Consider the following 16,605-nt stretch of genomic DNA (forward strand, 5'->3'; position numbering starts at 1 on the left):
CACAGTCATTTGTGGACACTAAGTTTCTTTTCATTTAAAGGTGCAATCTATGATGATGTTCAGAAACACTCATACTGGGTGAAATGGTCCTTCTCTCCCAATAGTCGTCAATGCAATATGTGATCAGAAAAACAAAATAAATCTGACCATGGTGGAAGCTGCAAAACATTAAAAACATTGACCAGTCGTATCATTCAGTCCGACTCAGGGCCCCCTGTGCCCCGCATGCACACGTATCAGGTTCACTGTTGCTGGAAATGCTCGCTGCTTAGCAGAGACACCGGGTAGCAGGAGAACACCTTTATTCGGACACAATGGCAGAGAAGAAGCAGCCAAAACTGGTTTATTTTCCTTTACAAGGCCATTATGCATCAACTACCAGCCTATTTGTGTTCGTTACTGACTCAAAAGCCTGTTTGTAGTCTAAATCTTCGCTCTCATGGACAAATCTTGTATCAAATTCCTCGAACTCGCTCTGCTTTTGGGGAAAGAGCTTTTAGTGTCTATGCTCCAACTTCCTGGACTGAGATCCAGGCTCATTTTAAACTTGATCACTGTATCAGCTTAGACAATTTTAAAACTAGAATTAAGGATCACTTAACCAGTGTTTGCACTTGTTTTATAAATTAGCTGATGATGATTTAATCCTGGATGTAATCTTTTATGTTTGTTATTCAATGTGTGTCATTTCTGTGTAACTTTTTGTGCTGCCTTCTTGGCCAGGATCCTCTTGAAAAAGAGATTTTTATCTCAATGAGAATTTCCCTGGTTAAATAAAGGACAATAAATAAATAAATCAAATAAAAACACCTCCAGCGCCCGTGAGGGCTCAACCCCACAACCAGGCAGAGAGAAGAGACAGACACAGGCAGGAGAGGCTGCCATGAAGAAGGTTGGAAGAAGCTGGAGGACAAAGAGGAGCCAACATGGCAGCCTCCAGCTGAGTGGTTACATCTTGCAGCCTTACCTGAAATTTTTAACGTGTCTTTGAGTGTTTCTGAACAATATTTCTCATTGTTACAATAATAACTAGAAAATTCCACAGGAGATTTTGATATGTGTGCTGCCCATCTGCTGCCGCTCCCCGCTTGCCAATTGTGATGGAGATGCAGCAAAGCATCGGTGCACTACAGTCTGCTTTTTGTTTTTCGGAAGTGTGGACATGCAAGATCGCCACTGAGTGAGACATGTACACCAATGAGCCCACTCTCGAGACGTGTCAAATATGGTGTGGATACGTCAAAGCATTGATGAATCAGTGCCTACTTCCTGTTTTTTGGCTGTTGGGACATCCAAAATGGCCCCCGAGTGGGACATGTTGTGAGAGTGGGCTCATGAGTGGATGTGTCAAATATGGTGCAGATACAACAAAGTGTCAATGATTTGGGGCCTTTCTCCTGAATCTGACTCGACACACAAGGAAATCAGGTTGTGTCTGTGTTGTGATGGGCGTCGCCTGTCCTTTGAGTAGGAAACATCTCACAGGTGACACTCATTTTGCTCCACTAAGCCTCAGCCCTTCAGAAGGGCCTGAACAGACGGAGGAGACAGGAGGAGACAGAGGTCAAATCACATTTCTGCCTCAAGATATAACATCACAATCCAGCTCCTAGTACAAAAAAGTGTAACAAAGTACAAAACCCCAAAACCCAAAAAGCGGCTCTGTGCCATTAAAAATAATTGTACAAAAAAATACGGTCGCGTACGCGCGCATTTCCTATTCCGGTTAAGTGATTTTATTGTGAAATCACACAGGAAGCGCGCGGTACGGTTGACAGCAGCTTAACAGCAAACTCCGTTCTCTCGGTGAAGTACAAGTCCTGTCAAAAGCAAAAGTGGAGCAGAAAGGCGATTTTGTTAGGTAAGTACCGCAGTATTTTTCATAAAATGCAACATATATAATCAGTTCTAGAGTTTTATGTCGTGTGACGCGGTTTATTGGTGATAACTGGCGCGGTAAGGATGCTAACCACACGCAGTTGCGTGCTTAATTAATTGGCATGTTGGCTTTAAATGTCGGGGCCCAGTGTGGAGGTGCTTGATACACAGGAGCGAAGCGGGTTTGTGTTCGGTCAGTACGTGGTATTTTTAATTTAAAAATATGCAATTCATGGTTAATATGAAGGGAGTTTTTAACCCTCTGAGACCCATTGTGGCGTATACGCTACAAATAATCATGTTTTCTTTAGAGCGTCATAACTCCGTAATGGTTTACGCTAGAAAGATGCGGGTCATTTCCTCTTAAACTAGAGAAACGGGGCTAAACAACGGTACCCTGCTTGTGCTGATTCTGGGGATGTGTATAACTTGATGATACACTAAAAAATGACAATTTTATAGGCAATACACAAAAGTATGACAAGACGGAAAGTTCTCTATGTGGGTCTCAGAGGGTTAAGGTGAACATCGGTTGTACTTCGAGTGGAGTGACTCAATGAGTCTGCCGCCGCCTTGAACTTAATGCTAGCTAAGTTGGACTACCATGCTAGGCGTGTCCCCTAAAGTCACGTGGCCTGGAACACGCTCGTGTACATTGACTTTGCGTATAGACACTAATTTATATTATTAATGAACCAACATTACTTAAGTGAGTAATATTGGACTACCAAACAGAGTTGGCATTACATTTTTGTCAAATTAAGTTACATTTTGAAATGTGAGGTGCTTTCATTTTACCTGTAGTAGCTTTTTACCTGTTCTGGTTCAGTTTGACACAATGTCAGTAGCAACAACTAGATTAATGATAGTTTTCTATATTTGGCAGATTGGACAGAGATTTTCTCAAATTTGTTGAAATTTGTGGTCCCTGTTTTTTATCAGTTGTCAATAAGAAATGTATTGTTGTCAATAACGCTATATATATTTTTTTAGATGTATGTCTGCAGTTTCAAATGCCACCAAGGCTCAGTCCGACAAGTGATGCCATCCGTCATGTTCTCTCAAAGACGGACAAAACTTCAAAACTGGAAGTTAAATACATAAATGCAGAGAAAGGTAAAACATTGATGTGTTTTTTGCTTTTTATTTTCTCCAAGTAATTGATAAGTTATGTTGATGCTCTTTCCTGTACTATTGAACATATCTATTGTTTTTTTTGTTGTTTTTTTCTTTAAAAGGACGAGGAGTATTTGCCACAAGCAAATTTCCCAGAGGAGAATTTGTAGTGGAGTACCGGGGTGATATGATCAATGATGTTGAAGCCCAAAGAAGACGAAAGGTTTTCCACCCATCGTGTACTGCCTTTTTTTTTGCTTTCAAGTGGCGAGGGAAATTTTGGTGGTAAGTTGCAATTAAACTATACTTGGCACACAAAACACCAAACTCTGTATATTCAGAAGAACAACTAGGAGAATTATTAATTAATCAAATTGTACCATATGTTAACATTTATGTTGATTTGATTTCTATGTAGAGGAACGGCATGTATTAATATGAAATGGGTTTACTCGCAATACCTTCTTCCTTCATCTAAGCATTGATGCCTCAAGAGAGGATGAATCATTGGGGCGACTTCTTAATGATCAGCACAAAGGCCCTAACTGCCGAATGAAAAAGATTGATGTGGATGGGATGCCGCACTTGTGCCTATTTGCTATCAAAGACATAAATGAGGGGGATGAAATCACCTACGACTACGGAGGGGATGACTGCCCATGGAGAAGTCAAGTATGTGGAAAATTGTGGTTCTGCACAATTTTCAAATCCAGAATAATTTTATACTATGTGTCTGAACTTTAAAAATGATCAATTGTATTTCATGAATTGCAACAATTTCCATGTGAAATACTTGCAGGCAAGCACACATGCTAAACATGACCCTCGTGTGGATGGCTCCCATGCTGATGTCCCTCCAGGGCCACAGATGGATGATGACTCCACATCCAATCAACAGGTACATCATGTGGAGCACTTAAGATGAATTCATAGAGACATCCAGAGTCACCACTTGTTGTTTTTTAGCTTCATTTAAGCTGGTGGACAGACATGGAGAAGTGTATAATCATGGACTTGAATGTGAATCTGAACTGTTAGACATTTTAGTATGAGATGTGTTGATGGCTAATGTTAAATGGATGATCAGGACACAATTTTAACTTTGTGGAGATTTTACAATTGACAAAAAATCCCTCTAATCTGGGACATGTACGGGGTCCCCACAACACACTTTCTTACCAGTTTGAGTTTGCAGGTTGTGTGAGGTTTTGAGTAGCTCTTTGAGTCTGGACACCCGGTCCCCACAAGTGGTGACTTGACTGTGTTTGACATGTCCCCATGAAGCTTGTTCATTCAGTTGGTGTGACAGCAGATGCTGCTTAATGAAACGGGAAGAATCTCTGCAGTTCAACTTAATGTCTTTCAAATTTGGTTTCTCTGTATCCACACATCCAAATTCATAGCTGTACCCTTGACCTGAAAATGATGATTATGGCTCATAAATTGCAATAATTTCCATGTGAAATACTTGCAGGCAAGCACACAAGCTCAACATGACCCTCGTGTGGATGGCTCCCATGCTGATGTCCCTCCAGGGCCACAGGTGGATGATTACACCCATGACGTCATGTCCATAGAACAGGTACATCATGTGGAGCACTTAAGATGAATTCATAGAGACATCCAGAGTCACCTCTTGTTGTTTTTTAGCTTCATTTAAGCTGGTGGACAGACATGGAGAAGTGTATAATCATGGACTTGAATGTGAATCTGAACTGTTAGACATTTTAGTATGAGATGTGTTGATGGCTAATGTTAAATGGATGATCAGGACACAATTTTAACTTTATGGAGATTTTACAATTGACAAAAAATCCCTCTAATCTGGGACATGTACGGGGTCCCCACAACACACTTTCTTGCCAGTTTGAGTTTGCAGGTTGTGTGAGGTTTTGAGTAGCTCTTTGAGTCTGGACACCCGGTCCCCACAAGTGGTGACTTGACTGTGTTTGACATGTCCCCATGAAGCTTGTTCGTTCAGTTGGTGTGACAGCAGATGCTGCTTAATGAAACAGGAAGAAACTCTGAGGTTCAACTTAATGTCTTTCAAATTTGGTTTCTCTGTATCCACACATCCAAATTCATAGCTGTACCCTTGACCTGAAAATGATGATTATGGCTCATAAATTGCAATAATTTCCATGTGAAATACTTGCAGGCAAGCACACAAGCTCAACATGACCCTCGTGTGGATGGCTCCCATGCTGATGTCCCTCCAGGGCCACAGGTGGATGATTACACCCATGACGTCATGTCCATAGAACAGGTACATCATGTGGAGCACTTAAGATGAATTCATAGAGACATCCAGAGTCACCTCTTGTTGTTTTTTAGCTTCATTTAAGATGGTGGACAGACATGGAGAAGTGTATAATCATGGACTTGAATCTGAACTGTTAGACATTTTAGTATGAGATGTGTTGATGGCTAATGTTAAATGGATGATCAGGACACAATTTTAACTTTGTGGAGATTTTACAATTGACAAAAAATCCCTCTAATCTGGGACATGTACGGGGTCCCCACAACACACTTTCTTGCCAGTTTGAGTTTGCAGGTTGTGTGAGGTTTTGAGTAGCTCTTTGAGTCTGGACACCCGGTCCCCACAAGTGGTGACTTGACTGTGTTTGACATGTCCCCATGAAGCTTGTTCGTTCAGTTGGTGTGACAGCAGATGCTGCTTAATGAAACAGGAAGAAACTTTGCGGTTCAATTTAATGTCTTTCAAATTTGGTTTCTCTGTATCCACACATCCAAATTCATAGCTGTACCCTTGACCTGAAAATGATTATTATGGCTCATAAATTGCAATAATTTCCATGTGAAATACTTGCAGTCAAGCACACAAGCTCAACATGACCCTCGTGTGGATGGCTCCCATGCTGATGTCCCTCCAGGGCCACAGGTGGATGATTACACCCATGACGTCATGTCCATAGAACAGGTACATCATGTGGAGCACTTAAGATGAATTCATAGAGACATCCAGAGTCGCCTCCTGTTGTTTCTGGCTTCATTCAAGCTGCTGGACACACACTTTTCTATTGTTGAGTTGGCAGGTTGTGTGAAGACTAGCTCTGGATGTCGGTCCCGACAAGTGGTGACAAGTGGTGACTGTGTTTGCCATTCCCCCATGAAGCTTGCTCATTCTATTAGTGTGACGGCAGATGCTGGTTAATCAATATTCTTCACAAATATCTAAATTTTTTTCAGTGTGTGTGTTGTATTGCTGTTCTTCACAGAGTGAGACAAAATTCCAAAATGAAGACGAGATTGCTGTCCCAAGACTTAGACGGACAAAAAGTATCATTGTAAGTACTCAATTATGTTGGATCAGTGGCAAACTGATTAAAATGTCATATGACGATGCACCTAATGTCACAATGTTTAAACTGTGAATTGGGTGTCCAATAATGTCAACTATCGATCCATCCTCTAAGTTAATGAATTTATTTTCAGATGATAAACACAGATTTTGAAGACTTGAGTGAGTTATACGACTCTACATCAGAGAGTGGCGATGAGTATGTGCCAGATTCCACGTCTGAAAGTGACGAAAGTGATGTCAGCATTTCAACAACTGAAAGGAAACAAAGGTGGCCAGTGGGTGAATTATTTTCTGACTCTGAAGTGGTGACTCCAGTATGTGACTCCACAACAGTAGGTGACTCCACAACAGTAGGTTACTCAACGACACCAGACCTTGAAAACTTGAGAACAAACATCAGTACATGTGATGTCAGTACAGACGAAGAACCCTGCTCAAGTCAAGATGCAACTGACACCATACTTGTGCAAGCTTCACAAAAGAGGCATGGAAAAAGAGTTTACAACAAACGACAGTATTGCTTATATTGCAAAAAAGCAAATGCAAAAATGGCCAGACATCTAGAACGTGCACACCACGATAAAGTTGATGTGGCTCAAGCTATAAGTTTACCAAAGGGTTCCTTGGAGAGAAGAAAACTGCTTGACTATATTCGCAACAGAGGCAACTATGCCCACAACGCTGCTGTGCTGGAGTCAGGGAGAGGAGAGTTGGTTCCATTTAAACGCCCGAATAAAGATGCACAGGGGAAGGATTTCATGCATTGTGCATACTGCCAAGCTCTTTTCACACGAAAAGTCCTGTGGCGACATATGCGAATTTGCAAACTTAAGCCTTCATCGATACCTGTCAAACCAGGAAAAAATCGTGTTCAGTCTATGTGTACATTCATGCAGCCTGTGCCATCACACATCGGGAAACAGATGTGGGGAGTTATCAGTGCCATGGTTGCTGATCCGATCACTGATGCTGTGAAAAAAGACAATGTCATCATCCATGTTGGGCAGCACCTGTTGAACAAGGGTGGGATGTCAGCCAAGAATCAACAGTGTGTGCGTGACAAAATGCGAGAAATGGGAAGACTGGTTCATAATGCCAGAAAAGTTACCCCCTTAAAAACAGTGGAGGATTTCATAAATCCAAAGAATTACTTGCAGGTGATCAAAGCTGTCAAGGTGACTTGTGGCTATGACAGTGATTCTCACAAATTCACAATACCATCACTTGCCAAGAAAATTGGCCATACATTGGTCAAAGTCAGCAAACTCCTAAAAGCTCAGGGCTTGATCATGAACAACCATGAACTTGTGAAAAATGCCACTGAGTTTCAGGAAGTCCACAACGAAAGGTGGAATGAAATGATTTCTGCGACAGCACTACGTAACCTCAATGAAGCAAAGTGGAATGTTCCCACTCTGATGCCGTTCACAGAAGATGTGCAGAGACTGCACCAGTTTCTCAGTCAAAAGCAAGAGGAGTACTGCAAAGAACTCTCTGAAAGTCCTTCCACAAAGACCTGGATAGACTTGGCAAAGGTGTGCTTAGCACAGATCATCCTCTTTAACCGTCGCAGGGAAGGAGAAGTGGCAAGCATGCCCTTGTCTGCATTTTTGTCAAGAGACGAGTCTGATCATCACCAGGATTTGGACTGGGCACTGTCAGAAGTAGAGAAAAGACTCTGCAAACATTTCACAAGGATTGTGATCAGGGGAAAAAGAGGTAGACCGGTTCCTATTCTTGTGACTCAGAAAATGCTCAGTGCACTGGAACTCCTGGTTTCAGAGAGAGAGGCTTGTGAGGTACTCAAAGAGAATTGCTACATGTTTGCAAGGCCAGCTGCTAAAACGCATCTCCGTGGTTCGGACTGCCTCCGTGCTTTTGCAGTAGCATGTGGTGCAAAGTGTCCCAAGGCACTGACCTCCACCAGGCTGCGGAAACATGCTGCAACACTCTCAACGGTTCTCAACATGACGGATACAGAGATGGACCAGTTGGCTAACTTTCTTGGGCATGACATTAGAGTCCATCGTGAGTTTTATCGACTACCTGAGAAAACACTGCAGCTTGCCAAGGTTAGCAAGCTTCTCATGGCCCTTGAGCAAGGAAGATTGGCTGAGTTCCATGGCCAAAACCTGGATGAAATCACAATAGGGCCAGATGGTATGTTGTTTTGTCATTTTTCTTTTGTCCATCATGCTTTTGTTTATATTTGCTAATCAAGTTTTTTTATATCTCCTCTAGACATGGTCATTTGTCCTGTTGAGACTGATGAGACAGCTAAAACCAGGGGACGACACGATTCATCTCAAGGTATATATTCATTTATCTCAAAAGAAGGGTTTACTGTGTGTGTTTCTCAATGTCCTGTAATCTTTGTCTTTGGCAGAAGAGACTCTTCCACTGACAGAAGAAGAAGGCCCCCCACTGACAGAGGAAGAAGGCCCCCCACCAACACGCAAGAGAGATACACCATCAGCAGCAGAAGATGACCGTGTCGGAGCCGCAACACCTGTTGAAGGTTGTTTTTTTTAATTCCTTCTTTGATTTTAGCAGAATAAGTACAATGGACACCAGAAAATTACAAAAAATATCTCAGACATGGCCTTCTCTTCATCAGAAAACAGCAGCCCAACTATCATAAAGGTGAATATAGCTTTGGCCACTGTAACTGTAAGCCTGAATGCATTAAACAATGGCTGGGTAGACAGTGAAAAATATCTGATACTGCTGGTTCTGTAATTCTGAACATCGACGTGTCCCTGAATCGAGATCGAGGGTCCATTTTCGATTAATTGCCCAGCCCTACTGGTACCTGTACTTTTTATTTTTTATTTTTTTACCTGCTCCTTCAGGTTTCCACAAAAGCAGCCTCGTACTTTATAAAAAGTGACCTCGACACATTGCAGACACTGATTGGTTCCGAGTTTTGTCACGGACAATAACCACGCACGGGGTAAAAGTGTCTAGGCATCAGTTGCAGCAGCCAAAAAGGGCACGCCATGCTCTTTGGGGGAGCTACAAACCTTCATGTTGCTCACTTGCGAAACGACAGAAAGGCTGGATGACTCCACTCATATCTAGCAAGTGGACCAGCAGCTTTATGGAAGTCCTGTGCGTCATCCAGGGGGTACTATTTTTGCAGTGGAAACTGTCCCCCCAAAAGGTACCAGCTTCCAAAAGCGAGTAGAGCCAATGCGAGTGGGAACGTGGCTTAAAGGAGAGATTGAAAGGGATAACATGTGACTTAATTAATAGAGAAATTACAACATCAGAAATTAAGTCCACATCTTTCAATCTCATCAAGCATACAATGAGTCCCGCTGCACAAAGGCATTTCCTCTCATGTTTGTTTCTTTGTCTGTATATCTAACAAATATATCATTCATCTATTTCATAGAATCATCAGCAGAGGTGAGGAATGCAGTCCCATCAGTGAGCAAGAGGAGCAAGCCACTTTCTGGAGATGATGACCGGCTCACAGCTGTGATGTCTGTCAAAGGTGATTTAAATCTTTTTTTTTTTCATTACAAATCAGATCAACTCAAATGTGAATTGCAACAGCAGTACGCTCGCAGTGCCACTGCTGAAAGCTAATGGGTCTGGTGATGTTCCATGGTGGCATAAATCACTGGGTGCCAGAACACAGTAATAATCTTCGTTGATGATCTTGTGTGAAATGGTGACTGAACCATGTACAGTCCTTTGTGTGGTCAGGTAAACAAGATATGTACTACATAAGTGTAAGGTCTATGTGTTGACATTTTTTTCACCCACTCACAGGTAAAGCTCCCAGGAAAAGAAAACCATGGCAGGACGAAGAGGTAAAAGCCGTTGAAAAGCATATGAAGCGGTTCATCACTTCATGCATCGTCCCTTCAAAGAGAGACTGTGAAAAGTGTCTAAGAGCTGAGCCAGCAGCTCTCAATAATCGGGATTGGCAAATGTTAAAATATTATGTATACAACCGCATCACAGCGTACAAAAAGAAAGTCCAGCATTCCTAATGTTTAAAAAAGGCTGATTCTGCTAGTTTTGTGAGCAGTGCTTTGCTTATGTCTTATGTTATGGTTATTTTCACTGTTTTTCTTAGCTTGATACTTGAAAGCTTAAAGTTGGGGCCAACGTGGCAGGCCATCTGTTTATTAAACAGTGACAATTATTTCAATTGATCTGGAGTTGGTCCTTATTGATAGTCATTACAAAGAACTACATCACTCAATGATGGTTTGAAGCAATATCACATGACGAGGTCATTATGTGCTAAATACTACTGTATTATTATTCTGTGCTATTGCCATTATACAGCGCTTAAAAGAGTGGACGGAAATGCAGATAAAGAATTAGGACAGAAAAGATTTAAGTATTTTATTTTATGACAAACAAAAAGGTACAACCATTGGTTACTTGACGTGGCTCCATCTTTTCCTGGAGCCTCCAGTACCTCCTCCTTGCTCTCTAAGCCCAGTAGCTCCTCCTTGCTCCCTGCAAGACAGTCTTATTTGTTAGGTCCAACTATTATTGGTTCTAAGATAGTATCACTAATTGACATTATGACTCTACAATTATGTAACATTTGAAGCAGCGTCTTACTGTCATGAATTCCCTTGCTTCAAGTCCTTCATCCAACAGCTTCAATGTGGTGATGGCCATGAGGCTGTGGTTGTTGCGAACAGCTGCCTTCTTGCTTTTTTGTACAACCTTGGAAGCATCTTTGCAGTGGACCACGCACCATCATGCCAGTTGTGAGGTACAAGGTTCTTGCGTCAAGTGAAAGGTTGCACAGTAGTTTTTTTTTCAGGGAAGTGTCTGATGAGATGCCTGACTCTCCTACATGGCACCTCTTCCATTTTTTGTCCTCCTGATGTGTCCTTGCGGTTTTTAGTTGATTAAATGTACTAATTTATGGTTTGAGTATGGCATATTAAAATCAAAAGTAAATTTAAGATTTTTAATGATAATAACTGATAATAATAACGATGGACATGACTTTTTGGGGACCAGTATGGTCCCCAAAAAGTCAAGTATGAAGGTGTGAATTATGTAAATTCTTTGCAAATTCATGCAAATTCGGTCCCCTATCAACACATTGACTTGATTTTTCAGTGGTCCCCATATATGATGGGGAAAACATTTTAATGGAAATTTGCAGGTTTTAAGGCATGTATAGGCTAACTAAACAGTAGTGAGTGTGCTGAATTTTTTTCACACCTCTAGCACCTCTAGAAAGGGTGGTCCCCACCAGTGATGATTAAAAAGTTGGTCCCCAGTAGCCATGAATACCAGTATGTGTGTGTGTGTGTGTGTGTGTGTGTCAGTGTCTGTGTGTGTGTGAGAGTTAATTTGACATTCAATTCCCTAATTCTCACTTCTTCATCCAGTCAATTTGGGAGGCAGGTGGCATGCTATTTGTTTTTGCGGTACAAAATACACGTAGCAAGTGAATCATAAACGTCAAATTCACAAATTATTATTTATTTATTTGATTAGGACAGTGCACATTAATCATTATGTCAGCCAGAGAATCAATATAAATATGCCGGAGTTAGCTTAATTGCTCATTTTCATCCGTTGTCCTAAGGAAAGTCAAGAACATAAAAACAACATACCAGTATACAAAATAGATTAAAAAAAACACTTTTACACACAAAATAGGTCCCCACATCAAGAGTCCATGTTAAAAAATTAGAATGACCAAAGGTTACATATGAGAGCAGGTCTGGCTTGCTACTAACCACTGTTTAAGGTTTTTTTTAAAGGTGGCACAGTCTCTAACATGTGTTGGTAATATATTCCAGGACTGTGTTCCTCTGATGGACACCACCATTTGACCAAATTTGGTCTTGCGGCGTTGTATTTCGCAGTCACCTCTAGTTAGTGCTCTGGTATTTATTGTAGAGGATTTCTTCTTTATAAAATTCTGTAATGGTGGAGGGGCTAGACCGTTCAGAACCTTAAAGATTAGACAGACATCCAAAAACAGCTGAAAACTATCGAAGTCTATGATTTTGTGTTTATTTGTAATTTTACAATAATGGTAGTATACACAGTGGTGTAGTCTACGTGATACGCAGGTATACGCCGTATACCCACTAGAAACGCACCAGGATTTGCGTATACCCACTTAAAAATGTGCACGGATACGTATCAATCGTCTTGTGACAGATCTTTCACTTCTGTGTTTATTTTTCGGAAATATCGGTTGGGTATAACTGCAATAAAATACTTTAAGCAGGGGAAGTTATCTCCTACATTCACCATTCACCAAACATTAGTCTCCTGTCATCTCCTTCTCATGCACTGGTTAGCCATGGATGTAAACAGTTCATTAAATTATTTTGAGTAGATTTTGTCCTTGTTTAGCATGTGCTATTGCTACTATAGATATACAAAGGACAACTTGTCATTTTTGTGTTCTATTTGTTCAGACTGTTATTAAAACTGGTTCTTTCCATGATTGTTGATAATCGTTATACTCTTAAATCAGCGGGTTGTAGACCCCTGCGTTGGTGAGTGTGGTGCGACACCCCATAAGTGCCACACACGTACACGTACCGGTCGGATGGGTTTGTACGAGGCTGGGAGGGAATCATCACAGTATACCCACTACAATAAAATAGACTACACCACTGCGTATACCCACTTAAAAATGTGCACGGATACGTATCAATCGTCTTGTGACAGATCTTTCACTTCTGTGTTTATCTTTCGGAAATATCGGTTGGGTATAACTGCAATAAAATACTTTAAGCAGGGGAAGTTATCTCCTACATTCACCATTCATAAAATTCCCGCTGCGCGCTCGCGCTCTGCCCTGTCTCTGTTACGAAGCGCGAAGCTGCCCCTGCATCTCTGCACGTTAGTTGGCGGGCCAAGCCCCTCCTTCTCGCGTGTGCGTGTGTGTGCGCGTGTGTGTGTGTGTGTCCAGTCCTCCCGTATTAATGTGCAAACCACATAATAAGTAGTCAACAGAAGACAATGTTTTAATCCCACCTTATATCTCCTTGTTACTTTTAGATGAGAACCCCTGGCCAGCCTTTCAGACTGGGTGTCAGGCTAGGGAATTTAAAAACAGGCATCCTTGGTTAGAGTGGAGGGAAAAAAAGTTAGCTAAATGTCAGCCAACATACAGTTGGTATACACAATTGAAATTCATAATGTTAATCACTATGCAAATGAGAGTATAGCTAATTCATGGTCATTTTTAAGGTGCAGTAATTTCACACTTTTACACAATTCAATTACTGTATGGTATGTTAGATAACAACAGTAAGAGCTCAAATTAGAGCGAAACATTAGTCTCCTGTCATCTCCTTCTCATGCACTGGTTAGCCATGGATGTAAACAGTTCATTAAATTATTTTGAGTAGATTTTGTCCTTGTTTAGCATGTGCTATTGCTACTATAGATATACAAAGGACAACTTGTCATTTTTGTGTTCTATTTTTTCAGACTGTTATTAAAACTGGTTCTTTCCATGATTGTTGATAATCGTTATACTCTTAAATCAGCGGGTTGTAGACCCCTGCGTTGGTGAGTGTGGTGCGACACCCCATAAGTGCCACACACGTACACGTACCGGTCGGATGGGTTTGTACGAGGCTGGGAGGGAATCATCACAGTATACCCACTACAATAAAATAGACTACACCACTGAGTATACAGGTTTTTTGTCTAGTGTTTTAAGAGTTCTCTTGAATAAGGACTTGATTGGTTTTAAAGTGCTCTCAGATGTATGTGACCATGTTGTGTAACAGTACGAGATTTGAGTAAATATCATTGCATGCATATAAGTCTTTGCTGTCTCCATAGTCAGGAAAGGTCTTATATGCTGGAAATTTGATAAATTAAATTTAATTGTGTTTTTAACTTTCTTAACATGCTGCTTAAAATTAAGGTTAGAATCGAAGATGACCCCGAGGTACCTAAAATATTCAACCACCTCAAGTCTCTCACCACCAACCATGACTGATGGTTGCTGTCCCGCAGTTGGCTGTCGGGAGCACAACATACAGACCGTTTATTTTGTATTCAGATGTAGACAACAGTTTTGGAGCCAATGGGACACTGGCACCATGGCTCCTGAGCAGTGGCGGACTCAGAGGGCCCTATCTTGCATCCGGCGCAAGTGACTTAGTCACTGGCGCATGTGTCGTTGCTAGTTTACAACTGGCGCAGAGCGTTCTTTTCCCACCACTGCCACTCGCCGGTAAATTATGGATTGATCATGCGCCCCAAGGGGCGGTTCGGCGGAAGGAGGAGGCGTGTTCTGGCGCAAACGGTATTTTGCCGTTTCTGAATACCATTGCGCTACTGACCAGGAAATACCTGGTTTAGAGTCAGTGGCGCGTTGTTCAGATGCTATTTTAAGGGCGCATGCATACATGCGCATGCAATGCATACGGATTGCTTGTGCACCTCGCGTATACACTTTGCTTCTCCCATCTACCTAGCCGCACATTCTTGGTAAATTATTTGGGAAAGAACAGCTGATGCAGCGGTAATAAGTTGTACTTTTAAATCAATGCATCTGCAAACACCGTACAGCAAACACATATTTTCTTGACAGAGACATCGTGTAGGCCTACATGCCCATAACTTTTAGGATTGATGACAATTTGATCGTGAAAAACATTGTTTTACCGCGAGTGAGTGTAAAGAATGAATGAATGCGCGCGTGTGTGCTCTGTTTAAACACACGCAAACTAAACACGTGACGCATGATACAATCAATGGCAATGTCTATTACCGCGGGGACACATGCATATTAGGATAGCATACAATACTGATAAGAAACAATGTTTATAATGTATTGCGTATTTCATTAAATAGAACCACAGTTACCGCATATCACATGTTATATCGTGTACGTTTTCTTTGCCGAAATTTATTTGAGGACTCAGTATTTCTGAAGTTGTGGAAGAAAACCCCTTATTCCATGTGTGAATTAGGCCATATTATTTGGCAATGAACTGAGCCATTTGCAGTTTGAAATTCATGTGCATTTGTCTCATCGGAGACTGCAGACGCGCTGTCAAAATATCAACTCGTCCGATTCAAATGCGCTCATGGCTCTTAAAGGGGATGGGAGCTGGCACTCTCATTGGTTTGTTGGACGTTACGCCCAAACCACACCTACGGGTAACTAGGCTGCTTCAGACCAACCCTTTTCAAAGACACTGTTTCCCCTTATTCTAGCGACTTTATAAACACCAAAATGAGTTGTTCACATCCATGTGCACTTTCACATTTTAGCCAAAGAAAGGAGGATGCCTTACTGCTTTCATCTTTACTAACATTTAAGTAAAAATTAGACTGGAGAAAATTCAATGTGCCGCTACCATACAGTATTTGACCGCTGACAACCAGCAACGGAAAAATGTAAGGAAGTTTTCCTTCATGTTGAGGTGATAGCTGACCATTATCGTCTCTCTTGCATGAAATGACCTACACTTGAATGATCTTGAACGCTCAAAAAATGTATAAACATTTTAAACGGATTATGCAAACTGAAAATATTACGTTTTTCTAACTTGGCATCTAATTGCGCTTTTCCACTATGGGTACTGACATACTCTTAATCCACTTTTTGCTTCGTTATCCAGTGGAGATTTAAGTACCACTCGATGTCCCTGTTTGTCATGGCGACGCCACATGAAAGCAAAGCCTCGCATTCCCCGTTCGTCAGCTACCAAAGAGAGGAACGTCTGTACCTCAATAGCTAACCACAACATGTTTTTTTCGGTTTGCCATATTGTTGCTCTAGAAGGCACATCATCATCATCAGGGGCTACCTAGGGCACTCATTAAATTTTGTTCACGTGTAAAGGGCAGCCAATAAGGCACTTTCTCTCATTTTCACAACCATAGAGGGCACTTTAGCACACTTTTTCAACCATGGGGGCACCAGACGGGCAGAAGGGCACTAGAAGGGCACCAGACGGGCAGAAGAGAACTAGAAGGGCACTATAAGGACCAGACGAGCAGAAGGGCACTATCAGGGCACTAGAAGGGCATTGGAAGGGCACTGGAAGGGCACTAGAAGGACCAGACGGGCAGAAGGGCACTATCAGGGTACTAGAAGGGCACTAGAAGGGCACTAGAAGGACCAGACGGGCAGAAGGGCACTATCAGGGTACTAGAAGGGCACTAGAAGGGCACTGGAAGGGCACTGGAAGGGCACTAGAAGGACCAGACGGGCAGAAGGTCACTATCAGGGTACTAGAAGGGCACCAGATGGGCAGAAGGGGACTATCAGGGCACTAGAAGGGCTCCAGACGGGCAGA

At 41.8% G+C, this 16,605-nt stretch overlaps 1 protein-coding gene across 3 annotated transcripts in view; it reads left to right on the plus strand.

Moving 5' to 3' along the window:
• The window catches only part of LOC115553689 (uncharacterized), a 10,614-nt gene extending 123 nt beyond the window's left edge, over positions 1-10,491 (plus strand). The window contains exons 1-14 of one of the 3 annotated variants that reach the window (XM_030370155.1): positions 1-1,861; positions 2,872-2,994; positions 3,117-3,279; positions 3,474-3,666; positions 3,794-3,892; positions 4,469-4,576; positions 5,153-5,260; positions 5,831-5,938; positions 6,237-6,305; positions 6,454-8,482; positions 8,564-8,632; positions 8,709-8,840; positions 9,720-9,821; positions 10,103-10,491. The exon at positions 1-1,861 is cut by the window's left edge and continues 123 nt beyond it. In XM_030370155.1, coding sequence (XP_030226015.1) covers positions 2,892-2,994; positions 3,117-3,279; positions 3,474-3,666; positions 3,794-3,892; positions 4,469-4,576; positions 5,153-5,260; positions 5,831-5,938; positions 6,237-6,305; positions 6,454-8,482; positions 8,564-8,632; positions 8,709-8,840; positions 9,720-9,821; positions 10,103-10,326 — 3,507 coding nt within the window. In that variant the 5' untranslated portion in view covers positions 1-1,861; positions 2,872-2,891 and the 3' untranslated portion in view covers positions 10,327-10,491. Of the gene's footprint in view, positions 1,862-2,790; positions 2,995-3,116; positions 3,280-3,307; positions 3,667-3,793; positions 3,893-4,468; positions 4,577-5,152; positions 5,261-5,830; positions 5,939-6,236; positions 6,306-6,453; positions 8,483-8,563; positions 8,633-8,708; positions 8,841-9,719; positions 9,822-10,102 lie in introns of those variants that run through there. The other 2 variants (XM_030370156.1, XM_030370157.1) reach the window with 2 other exon arrangements.
• The last annotated feature ends 6,114 nt before the right edge of the window (positions 10,492-16,605 follow it).

This window comes from Gadus morhua, chromosome 11 (assembly GCF_902167405.1).
Source record: "Gadus morhua chromosome 11, gadMor3.0, whole genome shotgun sequence".
Classification (NCBI taxonomy): Eukaryota; Metazoa; Chordata; class Actinopteri; order Gadiformes; family Gadidae; genus Gadus; species Gadus morhua.